This window comes from Leptosomus discolor, chromosome 15 (genome assembly GCF_034619465.1).
Source record: "Leptosomus discolor isolate bLepDis1 chromosome 15, bLepDis1.hap2, whole genome shotgun sequence".
NCBI classification, from domain to species: Eukaryota; Metazoa; Chordata; class Aves; order Leptosomiformes; family Leptosomidae; genus Leptosomus; species Leptosomus discolor.
Genome location: NC_141405.1, coordinates 1,704,555 through 1,725,325, shown reverse-complemented (window position 1 = coordinate 1,725,325; position 20,771 = coordinate 1,704,555). Strand labels below are relative to the sequence as shown.

The 20,771-nt window shown below is 38.0% G+C and overlaps 1 protein-coding gene across 2 annotated transcripts in view; it reads left to right on the top strand.

Annotated features, from left to right (window-relative positions):
- BPTF (bromodomain PHD finger transcription factor) overlaps nucleotides 1-20,771 on the top strand; it is a 56,692-nt gene that overhangs the window by 25,312 nt on the left and 10,609 nt on the right. Inside the window, exons 8-27 of one of the 2 annotated variants that reach the window (XM_009947757.2) lie at nucleotides 910-1,265; nucleotides 1,548-1,679; nucleotides 2,268-2,397; nucleotides 3,193-3,328; nucleotides 4,527-4,745; nucleotides 5,042-7,469; nucleotides 7,693-7,817; nucleotides 8,058-8,186; nucleotides 8,474-8,624; nucleotides 9,408-9,531; nucleotides 10,954-11,206; nucleotides 11,631-11,792; nucleotides 12,797-12,945; nucleotides 13,295-13,418; nucleotides 13,931-14,154; nucleotides 15,415-15,637; nucleotides 15,855-16,741; nucleotides 17,493-17,575; nucleotides 19,449-19,674; nucleotides 20,108-20,448. In XM_009947757.2, coding sequence (XP_009946059.2) covers nucleotides 910-1,265; nucleotides 1,548-1,679; nucleotides 2,268-2,397; nucleotides 3,193-3,328; nucleotides 4,527-4,745; nucleotides 5,042-7,469; nucleotides 7,693-7,817; nucleotides 8,058-8,186; nucleotides 8,474-8,624; nucleotides 9,408-9,531; nucleotides 10,954-11,206; nucleotides 11,631-11,792; nucleotides 12,797-12,945; nucleotides 13,295-13,418; nucleotides 13,931-14,154; nucleotides 15,415-15,637; nucleotides 15,855-16,741; nucleotides 17,493-17,575; nucleotides 19,449-19,674; nucleotides 20,108-20,448 — 6,602 coding nt within the window. The remainder of the gene's footprint in view (nucleotides 1-909; nucleotides 1,266-1,547; nucleotides 1,680-2,267; nucleotides 2,398-3,192; nucleotides 3,329-4,526; nucleotides 4,746-5,041; nucleotides 7,470-7,692; nucleotides 7,818-8,057; nucleotides 8,187-8,473; nucleotides 8,625-9,407; nucleotides 9,532-10,953; nucleotides 11,207-11,630; nucleotides 11,793-12,796; nucleotides 12,946-13,294; nucleotides 13,419-13,930; nucleotides 14,155-15,414; nucleotides 15,638-15,854; nucleotides 16,742-17,492; nucleotides 17,576-19,448; nucleotides 19,675-20,107; nucleotides 20,449-20,771) is intronic. The other variant, XM_086473846.1, reaches the window with a different exon arrangement.

Here is a 20,771-nt window from a genome sequence, read left to right as displayed (position 1 = left end):
GACAATTCTGCAGTGGTTTGTGTTTGGTTGTTGTTTGGTTAGCGAGGTAATAGCCACGTTTCCAGTTCATAACAAATCTGCACTGGCAGAGTATGGTCTTTTAAAGACAATCATTGCAAAACTGTAGCACTGCTTGATGCAGCTGAAAGTGAAATCTCTCTCAGATGTCTGCCAGTTGGTATAAATTTTTTGTATGGCTGTAGGTTGTTTGTTGGTTTTGTGGTGGTTTGGATTTTTGGTTTGACGGGTGGGGGGTGGTGGTTTTTGTTTGGGGTTGGTTTTTTTTTTTAGTAACCTAGTTTCTCCAGGAGAGAAGTGTTTGAATATTAAGAGTTCATTGCAGTTATTTGTCTGCATATTGTTTGTTGTATTAATTGTTACTTTTGTTAACTGGTTTTCCTTGTAAGTTAGCATTTAGCATATTTATTCACAAACATCTCAAGTTTGAAACTCAGCTATGAGTAATGAGACCAGTGATGTTATCCGGGCTGTGTTTTCAAAGTCAAAGATGTTTGTTTTGCTTAGCAACACGTGTGAATTCTGTGATTTACCGAGGAGGGGTTTCACAGAAAGGTTACTGCAGTTTAGTGAAGCTGTTTCCGCAGAGCTGTCTCCTCAATAGGCATAATTCAGAGCGGCAAAACAGGTTCCTGTTTGACTTCCTGAGGAGCCTGGATGGCGGGTTTTTTAATGTTGAAGTTGATCTTTGGGAATATCCTAACTCTGTATACAGTCAGTGATGACGTACGTATATTTGGTACATCAGATAAACAGTTATTTGTTTCTACAAACTGATGCAAGGTATTTTTATTATTTTATATATAGACAATTGAAGCTTAAATCAGAAATAAGTAAACAGAAATATTTGAAACTTAAGTGAATCTTTAAAATTGTTCTTTCTTTCACAAGGTTCTGGTGGTCAACTCTCAAGGTGAAGTCTCCCGAATGAACACAAAGAAGGAAGTTGTGATGAAAGGCAATATCAACAATTATTTCAAATTGGGGCAAGAGGGGAAGTATCGTGTTTATCATAATCAGTATGCCACTAACTCATTCGCATTGAACAAGCACCAGCACAGAGAGGACCATGACAAGAGACGACATCTCTCGCATAAATTCTGTCTGACTCCTGCTGGAGAGTTCAAATGGAACGGGTCTGTGCATGGGTCCAGAGTTCTCACCATATCCACTTTGAGGCTAACTATTATTCAGCTAGAAAACAATATCCCGGCATCATTCCTTCACCCTAACTGGGCTTCCCACAGGTAAATTTATAAATGGAAATACATATCCCTTGTTTTATTTTTCCTAACAGTATTAATAAGCAATGGTCTTTGTTTTTTCAAATCGGTGATTTCCAAGCACCCTGCTTCAGTATATTAAAATATAAGATAACATGTATGTTTTGTGATGGATGGCTAAAAGGATTGCACATTTGAGCAAACTGTTAAAATATAGGAGGCTTTATCTTCCCATTAAATCGTATTAACGTCGCATGCTGTATTAGTGCATGTATGTTTCAGGTTTTTATCTTTTTTCCGATTTAGGTCTAACTGGATTAAGGCTGTTCAGATGTGCAGCAAACCTAGAGAATTTGCACTAGCGCTGGCTATATTGGAATGTGCAATTAAACCGGTTGTCATGCTGCCAATCTGGCGGGAGTCGTTGGGGCACACTAGGTAAAATAAATAAACATAAAAATATTTTTGAATGGGAGCGCTTTACTTTGGTTAACAACTACTAGTTCCTCCAAGCCTGTAAGAATTATGTTTAAATTTAGTCAGTCATTCAGCACTTGAAGTGTCTTTTCTCAACCAAACCCACTAAAAATACACAAGATTTTTATAGTGTTGTTGCTCCTGCAAAGCAAGTTTCTTTTCTTCATCTGAGAAAAGAATATATCTTTGTCACAATTATCACAGATAAATATCTTTATCACAGTCTCAAAGTGATAAAACTTGGGGAGACTAGAAGAGCAACTTTCAACACAGTTCAGTGGTCTTTTGTCTCTCACTGTTTTGTAGAAGCAGAAACAAGATGTGTCTGATGTCAGACACAGTTGTGGGCAGCTGTGTTTGCCCTTCTGGAATAGCCAAAAAAAACGGTAGTGTTCCTGTTGCAAGTAGTACATATAACCTGATACTGGGCATTCCTTTTAACTTCAGATGTTTAAAATTATTCAAAGGGGTAGTATATGCTGTTGTTTGACTTCTTATACTTGCTTACAAGATCCCATACGTAAATGCACTTAAATCCATATGCATTAGATTACGCAGAATGACAGCAATAGAAAGAGAAGAAAAGGAGAAAGTGAAAAAAAAAGAGAGAAAACAAGAAGAAGAAGAAACAATGCAGCAAGCTACATGGGTGAAATACACTTTTCCTGTCAAACATCAGGTAAGGTTTTATTTCGTGTGAAGAACAAACAAAATACAGAAATTGTTGATTTCTTACTCTTTTTCTGTTTTCATTTTAAACTTAAAATATGAATGTCATTGCATTACTTCCTGCCATTGGAGTAGGAACCTTGCCCACGTAATCAACCACATAATCTTGGTCTGAACTGAATTTGACATGTATTATGCTCTTAGTGGCACTGCCCGAGTTGACAGATGTTTGTCTGTAAAATGAGCCTTTCCTAATAGAAGGGTTCTAGCTTGTGGTTGGAATCTCATCTGTATGTCTGTCCCTGTCAGGTGCTCCCTTCCCATCCCCACTCCCACCCCCCAAAAAGAAAAATCTAGCCTAGCTACGTTTACTTTGGAAGGGTATATAATGTGATGGGAGCTACTATAGAAGCCTCTTTATATTCTGCTACAGTAGATATTGAATACTTCTGTTGGAGTGGGTCGTTGCTCTAAATTTATTTGTTGTAATAAACATACAGATTGATTCAAAAGCTTGTGTAATCTTTCAGCTTTTAGGTAAATAGATTTTCACTGTTACATGAAATAAATACGGACTATAGATGTTACAGTGATAGAATCAATTTAATTATCACCAGATAGATCTTTAATTTTAGATAGTATGTTATTTCACAAATATATGTCAACCTGTTTGAAGAAGTCTGTAAATTAAAGTTTTTGGTTTGTGTTTTTTTTTTTTTTTAAAACCTTAGGTTTTTAAATGAATGTACATTAATAATGCATCAGATAGCACCATTAAAACTACTATTTTAAAAATACTTAACAGGTTTGGAAGCAAAAAGGGGAAGAATATAGAGTAACAGGGTATGGTGGCTGGAGCTGGATTAGTAAAACACACGTCCACAGGTTTATGCCCAAACTGCCTGGAAACACTAACGCAAATTACAGAAAGTTGCTACCAAGTAAGTGTCTGCATTGCTCATGGGTTTTTTCATTACTAACATACTGGTTTTTATTGCTTATTCAGTTTATTATTTGCATGTGGCACGTCTTACCTAGACTTTGTTACAAGTAGCGTACCAGAGGAGCTTTTGTGGAAATCTGCTGATCTTTGTCAATACACCCGGTTCAGTTGTCATAGACATTTTGAGCTACATTAAATTGTTTCAGTTAAAGCTGTGTAATATTTGTACAGCTTTGTATAGCCTTATGTAAATTAAAGGCAAATAAAAAATTATGTAAAGTAATTACAAGCAGAAAGTAACATCTAAAATATTGGTGTATTTTCTCACCCCTCCCCTCCACGTTGACAGAATACTATTAACCAGTTTTATCTGGGAACAATAGTTTTATAAGGGGAAAGAACCTTCTTTCACTAGAAGGTTCAAAACATGCCTTTTTACTTATTTGTTCTAAGGATTTATATTTAAAAAGAAAAACTTTGCACAGTTGACTTGTGGAATGCATCCTGAACTGTATGAGTTATATTTACAGTAAATTTAATCTTGTGTTTCCTTTTAAAATTTAGAAAATGACAGCCCACTCTATATTACATACCAAAATTATTTCTTTCCTCACATATTGATGTGATACTTTCCCTGTTGCTTTTGACTGGATCAAACGCAAAGTGGATGCTGCTGCTTTTAGTGTTGTCTGTAGGATTGTTAAATTAGATTCATTTTACTTTCTGTATTGCAATTAATAGCCACTACAGTGTTAAGCACAAAGTCATTTGAATACTAGTGTCCATTCTGGCTTAACTGTAGAACTCAAAATTATTAAAAATTATTTTTTAGTTTTCAGTCTTGAATTAATATGTTTTAATAGTCTGCGTTTTTAGAAAGTAGTATTTAGTTTCCTGAAAAATGTGCTGGGTTTTGGGGTTGGTTTTTTTTTTAAGAACGACTGAACATGGACTCCTGAAAAAGTAATGTAAATGAAACATTTTATCTCTGGTGGGCTTTTAGATTTTTTTTTTTTTTGTAATTCAATATTGCACTAAGCTTAATCTATGATGTTACCATTGTATACTTAATTCTGTTTCTGAATTTCAGTAATGATGTGTGAATGATTTGAGAGGTAAACTAACACACATTAAAATGTAGCAGAGTATAAAAAATATTCTGAATAATGGAAATAATCTAATTAATTTGTTAATAGCTAAGAGCGAAGATGAAAAATGCAACTTGGATAAACGAAAAGGTTCAATTAAGGTAAAAACAGAGAAAGACAGAACAAAGGATTATCATGCTCTGCAAGCAAAAGACAAAGCAGATGTTTCAGAAACCTTGGACAAAGTACAAGTGAAAGAAGAAAAGTCACGTGAAGAAAAAGTAGAAGATACAATTTCTGACAACTTAAATCATGCAAAAGACAAAGGTAATATACTGAAGTTATAGTAAAACTAGCTGTTCGTTACAGCATTGCATGTGTAAAAGCGTAGGACCTCAGAAACAGCTGTTGACAAACTGTGTAACAGGTTTTGTCAAGACATGTCTCAGTTCAGTGATTGCTTATTATCCCTTGTAGTGGTGTCTGAAGTTTTTGTTCCCATTGTCTTGCAATCTATTAATACACTAAAAGGTCCACTTACTTCTTAGTGCTTAATGTAAAAATATAGTTTGGCATTCATTGTTAGGGGAGCTTACTGATTCAGAGTTCTTTTTTCTTCACAGTGGAAAAAGAAATCGATGGTGAAAATGATAAAGTCATCAAGGAAGAACCTATGGATGTAGATGATGTGAAAATTGAATCCTCCATAAAAGACGAGGATAGTCGTTGTAAGCTGGATATAATCAATGTCAGCGAGGGATTTCATTTAAGGACTTGCTACAAAAGGAAAGTAAAATCGTCAAAATTAGATGGACTACTTGAGAGGCGAATAAAACAGTTTACACTGGAAGAAAAACAGCGTCTAGAAAGGATGAAACTGGAGGCTAGTGCTAGAACTGTAGGCATTCGATCTGTAAGCCCCCAGAAAAACATAGATGAGCTACAAATGAGGAAAATAAAAGAAGGAAGCCAGTTTGACGTGTCTTCCCAAGATCAAACCTATATTTCAGATAAGACCCAAACCGAAGATGCGGAACAGGACTGCTTGCCCATCAGCAGCATCTCTTGCACCAAAACTGGTGAGCTAGATGAAGCCTCTTTGCCTTTGACAAACAGGCTATCAAAAAGAGAAGGCCAGCTACTGGATGAAGACTCATCTCAGTCTTGTGAAGGTGATAGCTCCGTTCAGAATGAGAGTAAAGAAAATAACCCTGAACCTATGAGTGCTGCTGAGTGTCAAGGACAAGAGGCTCTTGGAGAGTCTGAGAGTTCCATTGTGGATGGCTTGAAACAAACAAATGCAGAAGGCAGAATCAAATGGGATGTTTCAGAAACAAGCGAAAAACCTTTGAAACAAAAACTACCTATTACCAGAGTATCTCAGCGTGAATGTGAAAACTTGGAGCCAGTGGTAACTGAAAGCAGCTGTAGAAAAGATGCTCTGGCCACTCTTGAAAAATCAGATTCAGAAGGGACTTCTGAACAGCAGCGCAAAGATCCAGAAAACAATTGTGTGATAAAAAGCCATATTGAACCAACGTCCTCTCAAGAAAGTGAAATGGAGGAAGAAATTGCTCCAGGAAAAACTGAAAGTAAATCTGAAAATGAGATTATGTTTCACCAAAAATCAGCAAATAAAGATCTAGAACCATTTAAAACAGACCTAATTTCTGAAAGAAATCTTGAAAGTCAGACTCTGGAACACATGGATGGGGCAGAAGTTGATGAGGATTTACTGAGCTCTAAACTAACTGAGGCTAACGGTCAGAAGAAGGGTCAGGAACTGAAAGTGGAGACAAGTACCATAAACAAGTATCTTGGTCAGACAAGTCGAAATAGTGTTACTGACAAAAAGAATAATAAAGATGAAGAAACTGAGACAGACTTAGAAAAAGAAAAATCCCCATTTCAAATGAACGGAAGAGACAGTGACGTTAAAATATTATCAAACGATGACTGCGTAGTTAAAGATACCTGTGAAACTAAGGCAGGGGGTGATATCGAACCAAAAGTTAATAATATTAATAGATCCATTCCAGAACATGAAATAAAACCATTGACTTCTAAAGAATCGTCAGTCAAACCATTCATGAATGGTGACATCATGATAGAGGACACAAAGGACAAAAATAATGTGGACCCTAAGTCATGTCGACAGAGTTCACCTGAGTTCGAATCTGGAGAGGGTCTTCAGCCACCAGATGAAGTTCCCAAGTACGTGCAGAAAGCTGAAGAAAAACAGCTTTATCCTGAGAGACCTGCCTTTGTTGGCTCTGCTTCCACGCCAACACATGCTGTCTGTAAAGAGGATAACCTGCACAGTGAAACAGAATCTATGGAAACTGAAGCAATTGAGGATAAGAAAGTTGCTCCATCGCCTGTGACCTCATGTGAGGAATCTAGCTTGAGTAGTGACTTTGCTGATCAGAACGGTGTACAGACATATAAAATGGAAAATATTAATGGAGAAAGTAAAATAAAAACTGTTATTACTGAAGTGACTACCACAACATCAACTGTGTCTACGGAATCCAAAACTGTGTTTAAAGTTGCAGAGACTGTAGCTTCTAATGATGAGAAAACGACAGTAGTGTCATCAACAGAAAATTGTGCCATATCCACTGTAACTACCACCACTACTGTAACTAAGCTTACCACTCCAGCTACAGACAGTAACGTTGATGTCATTTCTGTACAAGAGCATAGTAAAACAGTGGTTACAACAACAGTAACCGATTCACTGACCACCCCAGAAGGCACATTGGTGACTTCCATGACTGTCAGCAAAGAATATTCTACAAAAGACAAAGTAAAGTTAATGAAATTTGCAAGACCCAAAAAAACACGTTCTGGAACTGCCTTACCGTCTTACAGAAAATTTGTTACCAAAAGCAGTAAAAAAAGCATATTTGTTTTACCCAATGATGACTTAAAAAAGCTGGCCAGAAGAGGAGGGATCAGAGAAGTTCCCTATTTCAATTACAATGCAAAGCCTGCCTTGGATATTTGGCCATATCCATCCCCAAGGCCAACTTTTGGGATCACTTGGAGGTACATACTTTATATTTTTAAGGAAAAGTTAAGGATGTGATGAAAGTAATTGAATTTTAAAATGCAAGTGAAATACATGTTTGTGCCCAAACATGCAGATTTTGCTGGTTATTATTCAGTGATTTTCTATATTGTTCAGTCAAGGTAGAATGGGAAAACTTGAGTCCCATTGGTTTAGTTAGGGATTTTAAATACATTTTGATTTGATTAATGCTCTATTTAGGTACCGACTTCAAACAGTAAAGTCATTGGCTGGAGTGAGCCTGATGTTGCGCTTGTTGTGGGCCTGTCTCAAATGGGATGATATGGCAGCAAAAGCTCCACCTGGAGGAGGAACCACACGTACAGGTATTTTTTTGTCTTTAAATTTCTGGTTTTCCTAATGCAAAAGCTCTTGCTGTTAATTTGGAGTTTTATGCTTATTCCAAGCCTTTCTGTAAAGGCTTGATGTCGGCTGTGGCATTTGAGGGTTTTTTAGTCAACAGTTTGTACTAGTTGCTGTCTCTTACCTTGAGTATATTGGGTTGATTGAAGATTTAGCTTTTGTTTGTTTTCTGTTATTAATGTATTGGGACTAATTTGTTGTAGAAACGTCGGAAACGGAAATTACAACAACAGAAATTATCAAGCGAAGAGATGTTGGTCCGTATGGAATCCGGTCAGAGTACTGTATAAGAAAAATTATTTGTCCCATTGGTGTACCAGAGGCTCCGAAAGGTATGTTTGTTTATACGTGGCTTTTTTCCCCTTCTCGTAAGCTCCTGCAGAAATTAAGGTAACTGGATCTTTGTTAACTCGCACCATCAAGGGAGCAAATACAGCTTGACGTGAACTATTCATTCGCCTGTTTGAAACAAATGACAAATTTAACAAACTGATATGATTTATCTGAAGCTGAAAGGCCTTTCTGTGTATAAAACGAGAGTGAGACACTAATCTTGGTTTACTCTTTAATTTTGTTTTATGATTAAGCTTAATGTGTGTGTTTTGACTGTTCTCTAAAGAAACTCCAACACCCCAGAGGAAGGGACTGCGATCAAGTGCACTAAGGCCAAAAAGGCCAGAAACACCCAAGCAAACGGGCCCTGTTATAATTGAAAGTTGGGTAGCAGAGGAGGAACTGGAACTATGGGAGATCAGGGCATTTGCTGAAAGGTAAAGGAACTCAAATGAGCTTTTCAAGAGAGCAGTTTTAATTTGTGTGTGTATGTTCCACAACGATTCCCACTAGAGGACGCAAACTTGGTGGCTACAATCACTAAAAGCAGGTCTGCGTTGCATTTTTACTGTGCCTTTTGATCATGATAGTCAAACTTAAAGTTGTAAAGCTAAACTGTTTGCTGGTATAAAAACTAATTTATGCAGATCTTACAGATTTGTTAGAACTATTATTATATGAATTTTTCCATGCTTATGAACTAATCGCTGTTGTATGCTGAGAGGCTGTTACTGTAATGCATGGAAAGGCTTTAGGCTACTTTTGGCGTGACTTTAAACAGTGCGTATTTAAATACTTCCATAATACAAAGAAAATGAATGTGTACAAGTAAAGTAAGTTCAGCCTGAGAATATTCAAGTAATAAAATGAATATTTTCAGTATTGCATGCTTCGAGTTGGAACATTATTTTAGTTTCTTGGAAAGAATTGTTATAATAGTATTACATAAATTGTTTGCAGTCTCATGTAATTATAAATTCCAGTTTTGATTAGTAGTTTCCTGTAAGGTGTTGCAGTAGTTTAGCGTCAGAATATTTCAGGGATATTGCATGCAACTTCAATACTTTATTTTAAAATACTTTCAAAGTATTGACCAGGTTTTTAGTCATCTTCAGTCTTGACATTTGCTCTTATAAGAGCAATTAAACTGGATAAAATGAAATCCAGTTTGATGGTTGGATTTTATGTGATGGTATAACTTACTTTTGTGTCTTTGGCAGGGTGGAGAAGGAAAAGGCACAGGCAGTTGAACAACAGGCTAAGGTTAGTGAACAGAAGAAGGCAGAGGAATTCAAGGCCCAATTGGAGGCTCAACTAAAACACCAACGATTGGCTGCCCAGCAGGTGGGGGAGCTATTGGTAGTCCCACCTGTCAGCAACTATGCATTAGAATATGGGAAACAAAGTTTATCCCTATTTTATACCACTTTTCAAATAGTTTCCATTTCCTGTGCAAACTAAGCCATCAAACAATGCTGCTCCCACTGTGTGTGTTTGTTATTTTGAAACGAAGTCAAGACAAAGATTTGGTTTGGATTGCATTTTTTTTTCCTACCTAGTTTATAATGTTTTAAAAAGGTTTAGTTTGTTTCTAATTTCAAAGAAGGCTGAGAAGCACCTGTCTCCAGGTGAGGTCCACAGTGTTGTATGGTGTCATGGAAAGCTGCCTTGGGAATACAACTGCATTTGTTCTCCATGCTTCAGTCAAACTGAATCTTTTGATTTTATCCTATCTTAAGTTGGCTGAATGAAGCCCATTGATTATTTTATATACGTATGTATATATAGATGTGTGTGTGTGTGTATGTGTATATATAAATGTATGTAATTAAAATCAGGAGGCCCAATGCCATGTTAGTATTTCGCATACATCATTAAAAATTGTGCTTTTTTCCAACTTAGTCCTTTTTAATTTCATCTTCCCTGAAGAAAATGCATGACTGGTGAATGAGTGTTCCTGATTCGTGGGTGTTACCACAATATAATGCTAACCAAACACTGAGATATAAATTAATAAATACAGAGATAATTCCAGTAACATAGGGAAGAATGTCAGATTAGTTGCAATTTTAAAAGAGCTTACTGGTCCTACCCCTTCACAAAGTGGCTCTCTACATTAAATGCACCTCCTTGACAGTTACCCAGCAACCTTCTGTGCCGTAACGTGAGGGATTTGGAACCTAATTTTTTTTAAGCAGGCTGCAAACTGCATTTGCAGTTGAAAGAATAATTTGTAAAATTACATTCTGAATGGGGAAGTACAATGATACATTCTGTTTATTTTTGTTCTGTAACTGACAGGATCTGAGTGCAGGCAGCTCTAAACTTAGGAATGCCAGTAATAAACTGTGTTAACGATGCTGTACCCCTTACTGATATAGATGCAGGCTGTATGCATGTGGTCAAAGCCAAATGTGCATGGATATTTTTCAAAGTTTTTTAACCTTTCAGATTAATCTGAGACTAGTAAATTTTGTTTAAAGTAAAATGTGCAGAGAAATTAACATAAGCTGAGGATCTTAAAGATGCTATAAAGGAAAATTTCCAGCTGTGTACAGCAGTACACAGCAGAGCTGTGGTTCTGCAGGTCAAGGAGTCTCGTGCTATAGGGTGCACGAGCAGTTTATTCTTCAGTCCTTTACAAATTGAACTAAAGTCCAACCAGTGTCCATTATTTTTCAATACTGGGAAGAGACGGCGCTTATTTTACAAAATCTGAAAATGCTAATTAGCCCTTCATGCGATTTTTTTTCCTGAATTCTGTAGAAGCGGCTGGAACAGCAGAAGCAGATCCCTGCAGCAGGTGGGGCCCCCGCAGTCACGACAGCCAGCAGCACTGCCACCACTGTCTCAACCCCACAGAAAGTTGTGGTAGGCCCGTTAGCAGGCCCAGTCCCCACTGGAACCAAAGTAGTACTTGCTACAAAAGTGGGTTCTCCAGCTACTGTAACATTCCAGCAGAACAAGAATTTCCATCAGACTTTTGCTACTTGGGTTAAACAAGGCCAGTCTTCAACAGGTAAGCAGCCACTTAGCATGGAAAGAACATGTGCTCGAGTTCATCCTGTATACGGCACCTTCATCTTCTCCAGAATATATAGCATTATAGCATTTCTTGTTATCTTCGCTCTTAACTCTCTTACTAAGTCAGCAGGACATTTCTGAGATAGTACCTGTCTAATTTTTCTTTGTTCAGACTTGCCAGGTAGTCTTATTTCTGACTTGTCTCATTTATTACTGACGGTTGTTGTAATCATTGGTAATGAAAGCGTTCTATGCTGTAACATACTGTTTCCAAAAAAGAATCTTTACCAAAGAAAGTATGATGCATTCAAAAATTACTGTAAAAATAATCCTGTAGTTTGCTCTTTCATACTTGAAAATAGTCATTTCATTGACTAATTATTCTGCTCTAAAACTGACTGTTCTGTGTACCTCAATAGCCACTAGCACAGCTGCCACTTCAGCCACAACCATTGCCAGCACAGGGCAGACCTTCCAGATCTCAGGCAGCCCAGTAACGATGGCAGGGAAAGTGATAACTAAGCTGCCACTCCCTGCAAACAGCAAGATTGTTGCCGTCAATGTGCCATCAACTCAAGGAGGTAGGGGAAAGGGAACTGAATTAAAAATGTATTCCAGCTTGCTGATTAATTCTCAGTTGACACTATTTTCCCAGTGAAGTAAACTGTGACTTGAAGGGGGAAAAAATATTTTTATATATATATATATATATATACAAGTTTCTAGAGCTTGTTCCCCCTGTATTGCGTATTTGTGTCTGTAGTGGAAAAATGCAAGTTTTTTGCCTATAAATTATTCTGCATTTCATAGTGCAAAATTAGAAGCTTTATTTTTAACAATGTGGAATGAAGCATGCACTTTTTTTCATCTAAATTATACATCAACAAAACAACTTTCTTCACAAAAAAAAAAAGCTGCTGTTCTTAGTTATTAATGCCTACATCTGCTCTTCACTGATGAGTGAGAGTTTGGCTCCGAACTAAGATTAGTGTTTTTTTCTTCTTGCCTCAAGATGAGGACTTAATATTTTGAGATTTGTGAATGTATGTTGAACAGAAAAGCTCAATTCTCTGTCTCCATTATACTTAGGATCTGAGGAGATCATGAGGGCTACTAGTTTTGTATTGAAATTTCTTAGGTGACAGGAAAAGCATTACCCATTTTCTTCAGCACCACGAGCTTGTAAGTGAGAGATGTTTAAACTGGTGAAAGGTGTTTAAACTGGTCTCCTACATTTTAAATTAATCAGATTATAGCTTTTAATGGTTGTATAATACTAATTTGTGGCACCGTGTCAATGCAAGGACTTATTTGCAGTTACCATCAAACTGATCTTTGTGAAGATTCCCTCTTTCCTTAATCTTTTCTAAAATACCTGTTTCTTAACTTAAAATGTAGTTGGACTATCAACAAAGTATAATGCTGCTTCTTTTCACAATATGACAAAGGCTCTCCCAAGAAATGTTGAGACTCAGAGGTGTTCTAGAAACCCGGAGACTGATGTCTAAATGCCATCCTGGAGTTGCATTTACTACTTCTGCTGGCAATTATGTCATTAATGAATTCTCAATTTTTCTTTAATTAGGTGTTGTTCAAGTGCAGCAAAAGGTATTGGGTATCATTCCATCAACTACAGGTGCAAGTCAAACATTTACTTCATTCCAGCCAAGGACAGCAACTGTAAGCATTAGGCCAAATACCACAGGGACATTAGGAACAACAAGCACTCCGCAAGTAAGATGTTTTTCTGGTTATTTAATGCAAAAAATGTGGGTGCATGTATTTCAAGTTATTGGCAGATACTAAAAGTTATGTCTAGTCACTTTTCAGTGTTTCTGACTCAATAGTATTTGTGGATCTTTTATTCCAACGAGGTACAACAATTCTCTCTAATTGGAAAAATTAATAGTTTAGAGCTTGGTAAGCCTTAGCAGTGTGGGTGTAGATGAAAAAATATTGGTTCTGCTTGTGTCGTGTCATTTCTTACTATATTTAAAAAACAAACAAACAAACAAAACCCCCCAAAAAACTTCAGCAGCTTTTTTCACAAGTTTATATGTGCTCTCCCTTTTGGTGTACGTAGGTAGTGCAAGGGACGCCTCTCCGCCCTGGTATGACAGTAATTCGGACACCACTTCAGCAGTCAACACTTGGAAAGACCATCATTCGAACACCTGTAGTGGTGCAACAAGGTATTCTTCCAGCCAGTAGGTTCACTTTAATATTTAAATTTCCAGTGTGAAATCCATGGTTTGTTTCTTTATGCTTTCTGTATCATGTCCCAGTGCAAAAATACCTCATTTTGATGTTTGACTTATAAAAACTGCCTTTTCTGGCTTTTGAACGTGCAGCTTGCAAGCTTTGTCAGTGTTGTTCATCCTTGACACTGGGAAATCTAGTTCTTATTTTTAAGTCCATTCATTTGAAAACAAACAAAGTTGAGAATAATTGTGCATTGAGAAAGCTTTCTTTTCTTTTTTAAAGGCAAGCTAAGTGTTTGAAGCACTCTGTAAGTATGTGAATTGAGTTAAAAATAGAAAACATTTTGCAGTCAACCCCACAGACAAATGGTTTGTAAAGAAAATGTATGTGCCAACTGCAGCGTTTGCTTCACTTGTCTGATTATACACTGCTGCAACGTGTTGTGACTCAGAGGTTTGCTGTGCTAATGGTTGAAAAGTTGGAAATATGTTTCTTATCACAAATTATTTTCTTACAGGTCAGACACAGCAAGTGGTGACTCAAATCATCAGGGGTCAGCCTGTCTCAACAGCAGTTTCTAGTACTAGCACAGCTTCTTCCAGTTCTGGACAGAAGACAGTCACCAGTCCTGGAACACCACCTCAGCAAATACAGCCACAAACCCCGTCGCAGCCCCCTCGCCCGCAGCAGGGACAAGTGAAGCTTACTATGGCCCAGCTCACCCAACTAACACAGGGACAGGTACAATATTGTGCAGCCTCTGGGTGTGTAAATGTGCTAATACTTGCGATACATCTGATCAAGCCTTTGGATTTCAGCAGTGTCGTGTATCTGCTCATAAATTTACGAGCCTTCATTTAGGACGACTGATAGCATAATTACAGACTGAAAGAAGCTTAAACAGTGTATGTAAGGTTTTCAATATCACTTCCTATTGTATTCCCCAGTAATGTAACTGGCATCAGGAGAGTTTAGCAGTATGGAAAAAAAGCCTTTGCATTAACAGCAGTAAGGGACGTAATCCTTTTGCATGGCCTGTTTTGTAGACCTTCAGAATGTAATGTTCATTCCTTGTCTTTTGATTTTGTGTGAAGATTGTTTTCATTCATGTTATCGAGAGTCTCAGAGGAAAAATTACAGTATCTGCAACTGGAGGAGGAAAAAGTTCTTACAGCTCCTGCTCAGATCCTGAAGGTCTGTTGGCAAAAAATAAGTTTGGAGTCAAACCTAGGGTAAAATAGACTTTTGTGAGTTACCACGATACCTACTCTTCAAATTGTAAATAACATGTATATAAAAATTATTGTAATGTAGTGTAGAGGCTGCTTATTGCCAGATAAGATTTTTATATGTGGAACAAGACTCACAGAGTTCATTTCCACACCAAAAGACTCAGGAGGATTTTTGTAGGGACCTTATTCTGTTCTATGGGTTCACAAAATGTGGAGTTTGGCATTAGATGTCGGGACAATACCCTACCTTCTCCATCACGGCGTCGAGACTGATGTCATAAGCTGCCTAAGTTTCAGCTTAAACAACAGAAATTCACAACCCATTACAGACTGAACAGTCAGTCATGAAAGCTCAGTTTTCATGTGAGCAGTTAGGAAACGTTTTCAGTGCAGAGGACATTTACACAAACTGCTGGGATTCTTGAGCAAGTAAGTAATAGTATGTCTAAAATTATCCATGCTCTGTATTGCTTGTAAATTCTAGGGACAAAGATGTTCTATTTTAGCTGCTTTGGCCAGGGTTCTTGTCAATATTTGGACAAAAATATGTGTAACTGACTCCAACCCAGTAATCTGTTGATAGAATTGTTGAAAGAGTATTTTAGTATTTCATGATCTCAGATGCTAGTTTTGGGGTTTAGGAATATGGAATGTGGTAAAAGTATTGAATTCTGAAATCCAAAAACCCGATTCTTCTGATTTTCAGCAAAGTCTAAGAATTGTATCAGTAATACATCAATATTAACCTTTTTTTTTCCTTTTTTTTCAGGGTGGCAGTCAAGGATTAACTGTGGTAATTCAGGGACAAGGTCAAACTACTGGTCAATTACAATTAATCCCTCAGGGTGTGACTGTAATACCTGGTCCAGGACAGCAGCTTATGCAAGCAGCTATGCCAAATGGTACAATTCAGAGATTTCTTTTCACCCCACTACCAGCGGCTGCCACTACGGCTAGCACAACTACAACAACAGTTTCTACTTCAACCTCGGGTAAGCGTTGTTCAGTTCAGCAGAAAAAAAGCTTCAATTTCAGTTTTTATGCAGTTGGAGATGGTCTGTTACAGTAAATTTGTTGGAAGTGTATTATAAGCTTAGAAATCTCTAATTTCTGCATAGGGCTTTACGGTAGTTCTACAGGGGTTGAATTAGTAAGGCTCATAGGTGTGTCATTTGAAATGAATGGAATACTTGTGTTTATCCTTCACAGCTACAGGGGAACAGAAGCAAGCTCTACAGGCACAGCCAACGTCAGCCCTGCCGCCCAGTCAGCCACAGCCCCCGAGCCAGCAGCAAGCCCAGCCTCAAGTGCAGAATCAGAGCGCCCAGCCTGCGCCGCTGGCCCTGCCACAGGCGCCGCAGCCAGCACTTCAGCCTGAAGCTCAGACCCAGCCTGAATCTCAGACTCCGGCGTCTCTTGACTCTCCAGTCCCACCTGAAGCACAATCGTCTAAATCTCCAGTTCAGTCTCCAGCACAGACCCAGGCTCAAGGGCAATCTCCAGTGCAAGTCCAGAGTCAGACGCAGACTGCAATCCTTCCACAAGGCCAGTCCCAAGTCCAGCCTCAGCCACCAGCTCAGGTGCAGACTACAACCCAACAACAGATTCAGATGCAGCCCCATGCTCCCATACAAATTCAAGCTCAGCTGCAGCAATCACAACCTCAGGTTCAGACTTCGGTCTCAACCCTTCCAACTACTCAAAGTTTAAATCAGGTTCCTGTGCAATCCCCAACTCGTCCTCAGCTGCAACTTCAGCAGCCTCCAACAAAAGTTATTACAGTGCCTCAGCTTCAGCAACAAGTCCAAGTTCTCTCTCAGCTTCAGTCACATGTTGTGGCTCAGATACAAGCCCAACAAGGCAGTGTGCCCCAGCAGATCAAGCTTCAGTTACCTATTCAGATCCAACAAACTAGCCCAGTACAGGCTCACCAGATTCAGAATGTGGTAACAGTTCAAGCAGCTAGTGTTCAGGAGCAGCTGCAGAGAGTTCAGCAGCTCAGGGAGCAGCAACAGAAGAAAAAGCAGCAACAGATAGAAATTAAACGTGAGCACACCCTTCAGGCTTCTAATCAAAGTGACATTATCCAGAAACAGGTAAAGTTAACAGAAGGAAATTAAAACTTAATGAATGAAACAAAGCTCATTTTAAATGCCTGTTCTTGTTAACGATGTTAATACATTTGATAGGCAGTTAATTTGATTCTTTCAAAGTTAGTGCACGATTGCTTTTGGCAATTTAATTAAATATTCTGAGTTAATTCAGCACATCAAGTCAATTGTACCGTGTTTGCAGTCTTCTGGCACCTTGATTCAACTTACCACTAGCTGCTGGGACAATATATCTTTATTCTCAGTTCAGGAAAGAGAGGCTGTAGATAGGAGAGCTGATGTTCAGAACACATGTGCAGTACTTTCATTGCCTGCTATTGGAAACTGAGGTTTCGAAGAGGTATCTGAAATGTAATGCTGTTGGATGGCTGCAGGGCTTAAAAAACCCCACATATAGATATAATAGACTCTTACCATTTTTTAAATTAAAAAAAAACAGTCACTGAAGAAATACTGTCAATTTACGTTTAGTCCCTAGGTTTAAACTCAACATAAGCAAAATATCCTACTCAGGGCGGGGAGGGCAGGGAGGTGGTGTTAATTCTTAATTTGAGCTTTCAAATAATTGCTTTAAACAAGCACTGCCCCCTGATAAAATCAGTTTTATTTTGTCACTGAAATAAATAACACTTTAAGTTTTTGTTTAACTTAGGAAATGTCCTGGTTCTCCCAGTAATATTATGAAATACTGGCTAAAATTTTCAAATTTTATTTTGGGTTCTATATCATCTTGCAGGTGGTTATGAAACAGAATGCTGTTATAGAACACCTGAAACAGAAGAAGACACTGACTCCAGCTGAGAGGGAAGAAAATCAGAGGTGAATGTGCATCATAGTGCATCTCTAGAAGGGAAAGTTTCCCATTTATGACATGTTTTAATGGTGGTGTAATAGAACACTGTTTTTTAAAAAAAACCTGCTTAAAGAAATTGCTGTTTTAAAATTGGTTAAAGTAACACTCAAAAGTAACTTTCATAATGATGTTCTTAACTTTAAGTAGTTGAATCCTGTATATTCTCAATTTTATTTTGATTTTATGTTTTAAAGTGGAATGTTGTATTGCACGTGTTTGGAGCTGGCCGCAGTTTTTTAATTCAAGGTAAAAAACATCCTTAAAGGAGCACAGAATGGAGAATTAATGGTTCTGTTGCAAAAAAGCCTGCTTTTTGTTTGTCCATTATCATGGCAGTTTATTTCCATTCTTGTCCACTGTACCTCCCGCTCTACAGCAGGAATTAAAGAGTTGGAAGATAGTGCTATTTGACAAGCTGGGAGATTTTATGCTTGAAGCTGCTAAACACAAATTTGGAGAGTTTGTCCTGGGGTTGTTTCGACTCCTTTTCTCTCATGCAGTTGCTTTATTTGGATAATCACAAGTGTGTGTGTGTTGTCAGATAGTAAGAAAAAGAATAGTGGTTTTTATAAAATTTTGATCATCAAATCAGAGTACAAGCTTACTTGATTCAACAGTATCACCAGATGCTACTCACTTAGTGTTCACAGCTGCGTAATGCTTAAGACATGTTGTCATATACTCTTTGTTTAATGGTGTCAGGCAGCCAAATTGGTATTTAGACTGACGGGAGTCCAATTAAGAAAAAGAAAAGAAAAAAAAAAAAAAGAGTTCTGACTCACTCGGTTCACGGTACAGCTGTTTTTCCATCTCACTGATTTTTTTCCTTCTCCAAAACTGTAGTTTGGGTGTCTTACCTGGTGAAAAACCAGGCTACACCAAGTAGATACAGGCAGGTAAAAAGAGAAAGGTAAACAAAATTGTATGGCCCTACAGAGCAGCTGGATATGACATCAAAATACAGATGTGTACCAAAAGACAGCATGTCTGAGCCTGAGACTGCAGAGTTAGCAGCAGCTTCTTGTCCTTTGCTATTCTGTGGTTTGCTTTCAACTCATACATCAATGGGAGTTATTTTGCGTAGTCACTCTGGCAGCGAGAAGCATTTATTTTTCTAGTGGGTTTGAAACAGAGTAGGAAGAGAAAAGTAAATTCAGAAGAACCAAAATATATTCGTTTTCTAACTGAAATATAAAGCAAAATAAAGTTGTAGAACAACTGAGCAGGAAAAGAGATTTATAGTTGAGTGTGTGTACAACAAGTAGATGAAAAATTAATCCTGAATTGTCATTAGTGAAGAAATTAGGAACTGTTTTATAGTGAATTCTGTGCACTGAAAAATACTTGCTAGTCCTTATGACAAAACACACAAACTTAGTAATATTTGGTGGTCACTGGAGGGCGGAAAATGTATGTTTTAGAGGAAGTTAAAGGCTCCCAACTTGCTTTCAACCTGCATCAGAGTAAACAAAATCCAGCTCTTTCAGACGTGTTTGTGGAAACTGAATTGAGTGAAAATAATCTCTCATTGTACTAAAGCCTAAGCTTTGTTAGGGGGTTTTATAGGGGAAGGGGAAGAACAATTAGTACTCAAATCAGTTAAATGAAATTGGGACTGGCCCTCTTGAGCCTAGCTAGGGACTTGATCTCTCCCAGTGGAGTTCTAGCATATGAGTATTAGTGGGAGCAAGATGTGTTACTAAATTTATCGTGTATGTCTTAAGAAATATAGTAACTTAGTTTCAACTTGCAGAGACTGAAGAATTAAATGATTCTGCATTCTTAACTGGGGATAAATGGGCAGCTCAGCACAGTACTTTTTCTTTATTGCTTCCTCAGAATGATTGTGTGCAACCAAGTGATGAAATATATTCTGGATAAGATAGACAAAGAAGAAAAACAGGCAGCTAAGAAACGAAAGCGAGAAGAGAGTGTGGAACAGAAACGTAGTAAACAGAATGCTACTAAGCTCTCAGCTCTGCTTTTCAAGCATAAAGAACAGCTGAAAGCTGAAATACTGAAAAAAAGAGCACTTCTGGACAAAGATCTACAAATTGAAGTGCAGGTAAGGACAGTTATTCTCAAACCCTAATTTGATTTTAAGCTGGGGAGAACATCCCTGTATTAATCTGTTTGCTCAGTGAGATTTTAAGGAAACGTGCAGGAAGCAGCTCTGGTTGTGGATGCACAGATCTCTGCGAAGCTAGTGTTGTATGTACTTCTTGTGCCTTTTTTTTTTTTTCCATCTGGACTGAAATTACCTTGTTTCCTGCAACAGCTTCTGATAAATTACAGCTAGTGGGGTCATAGTAGGCCAAGAGTGTCATGCCTTAATGTTCTGTGCATTGTAGGTTAAGCACATTAAAAATTTGCGTGTTTAAATGGCTTTAATGATTTTCTTTCGGTTAAGCATGGGATTTATGCCTAGGTTTTAATCCTGTCCTGGAATAATCATATGAAGTGCCTCCCTCTCTATTTATTCGTTTAATATACTTCAGGAGGAGCTAAAGAAAGACTTGACTAAAATTAAGAAAGAAAAAGAAAAAGCCCAGGCAGCTGCTGCTGCAGCCGCTGCAGCCGCAGCTGCAGCCGCTGCACCACCGCCGCCGCCACCACCACTGCCACCACCACCACCACAGCAACATGCAGCCAGCGTCACCTCCTCCTCCTCCACCACAGTCCCAATGCCAGTATCCTCCCAGAAGAGAAAGCGAGATGAGGAGAAAGATTCGTCAGCTTCCAAGTCCAAGAAAAAGAAAATGATTTCTACTACCTCAAAGGAAACAAAGAAGGACACAAAGCTTTACTGCATCTGTAAAACGCCTTATGACGAGTCTAAGTGAGTAGTGAATGCCATAGCCTTTTCCTGTGTATTCTTAGCCTTAGGTTTAGTGTTTAGCTGTTAGTGCAAGGTAGTTCTAGAATTGGAGAGAGAGTATCAGGTGTTATTGCAGTGATCACTAAGGTATGAAGAATAAAGTCTCTGTTTTCCACTAGCAGTTACAAAACTATTAACATACTTGATTTATACTATTAATGTACGTAATTTATAGTTGTTTGCATGTTTCCATTGTATGACCTTTCTGTCTCACATGCACATACTCTTTTTTCTTGTTTTCCTCCGCTCTGTTATTCTTTCTTTTGCCGTTTTGCCTCTGCCTC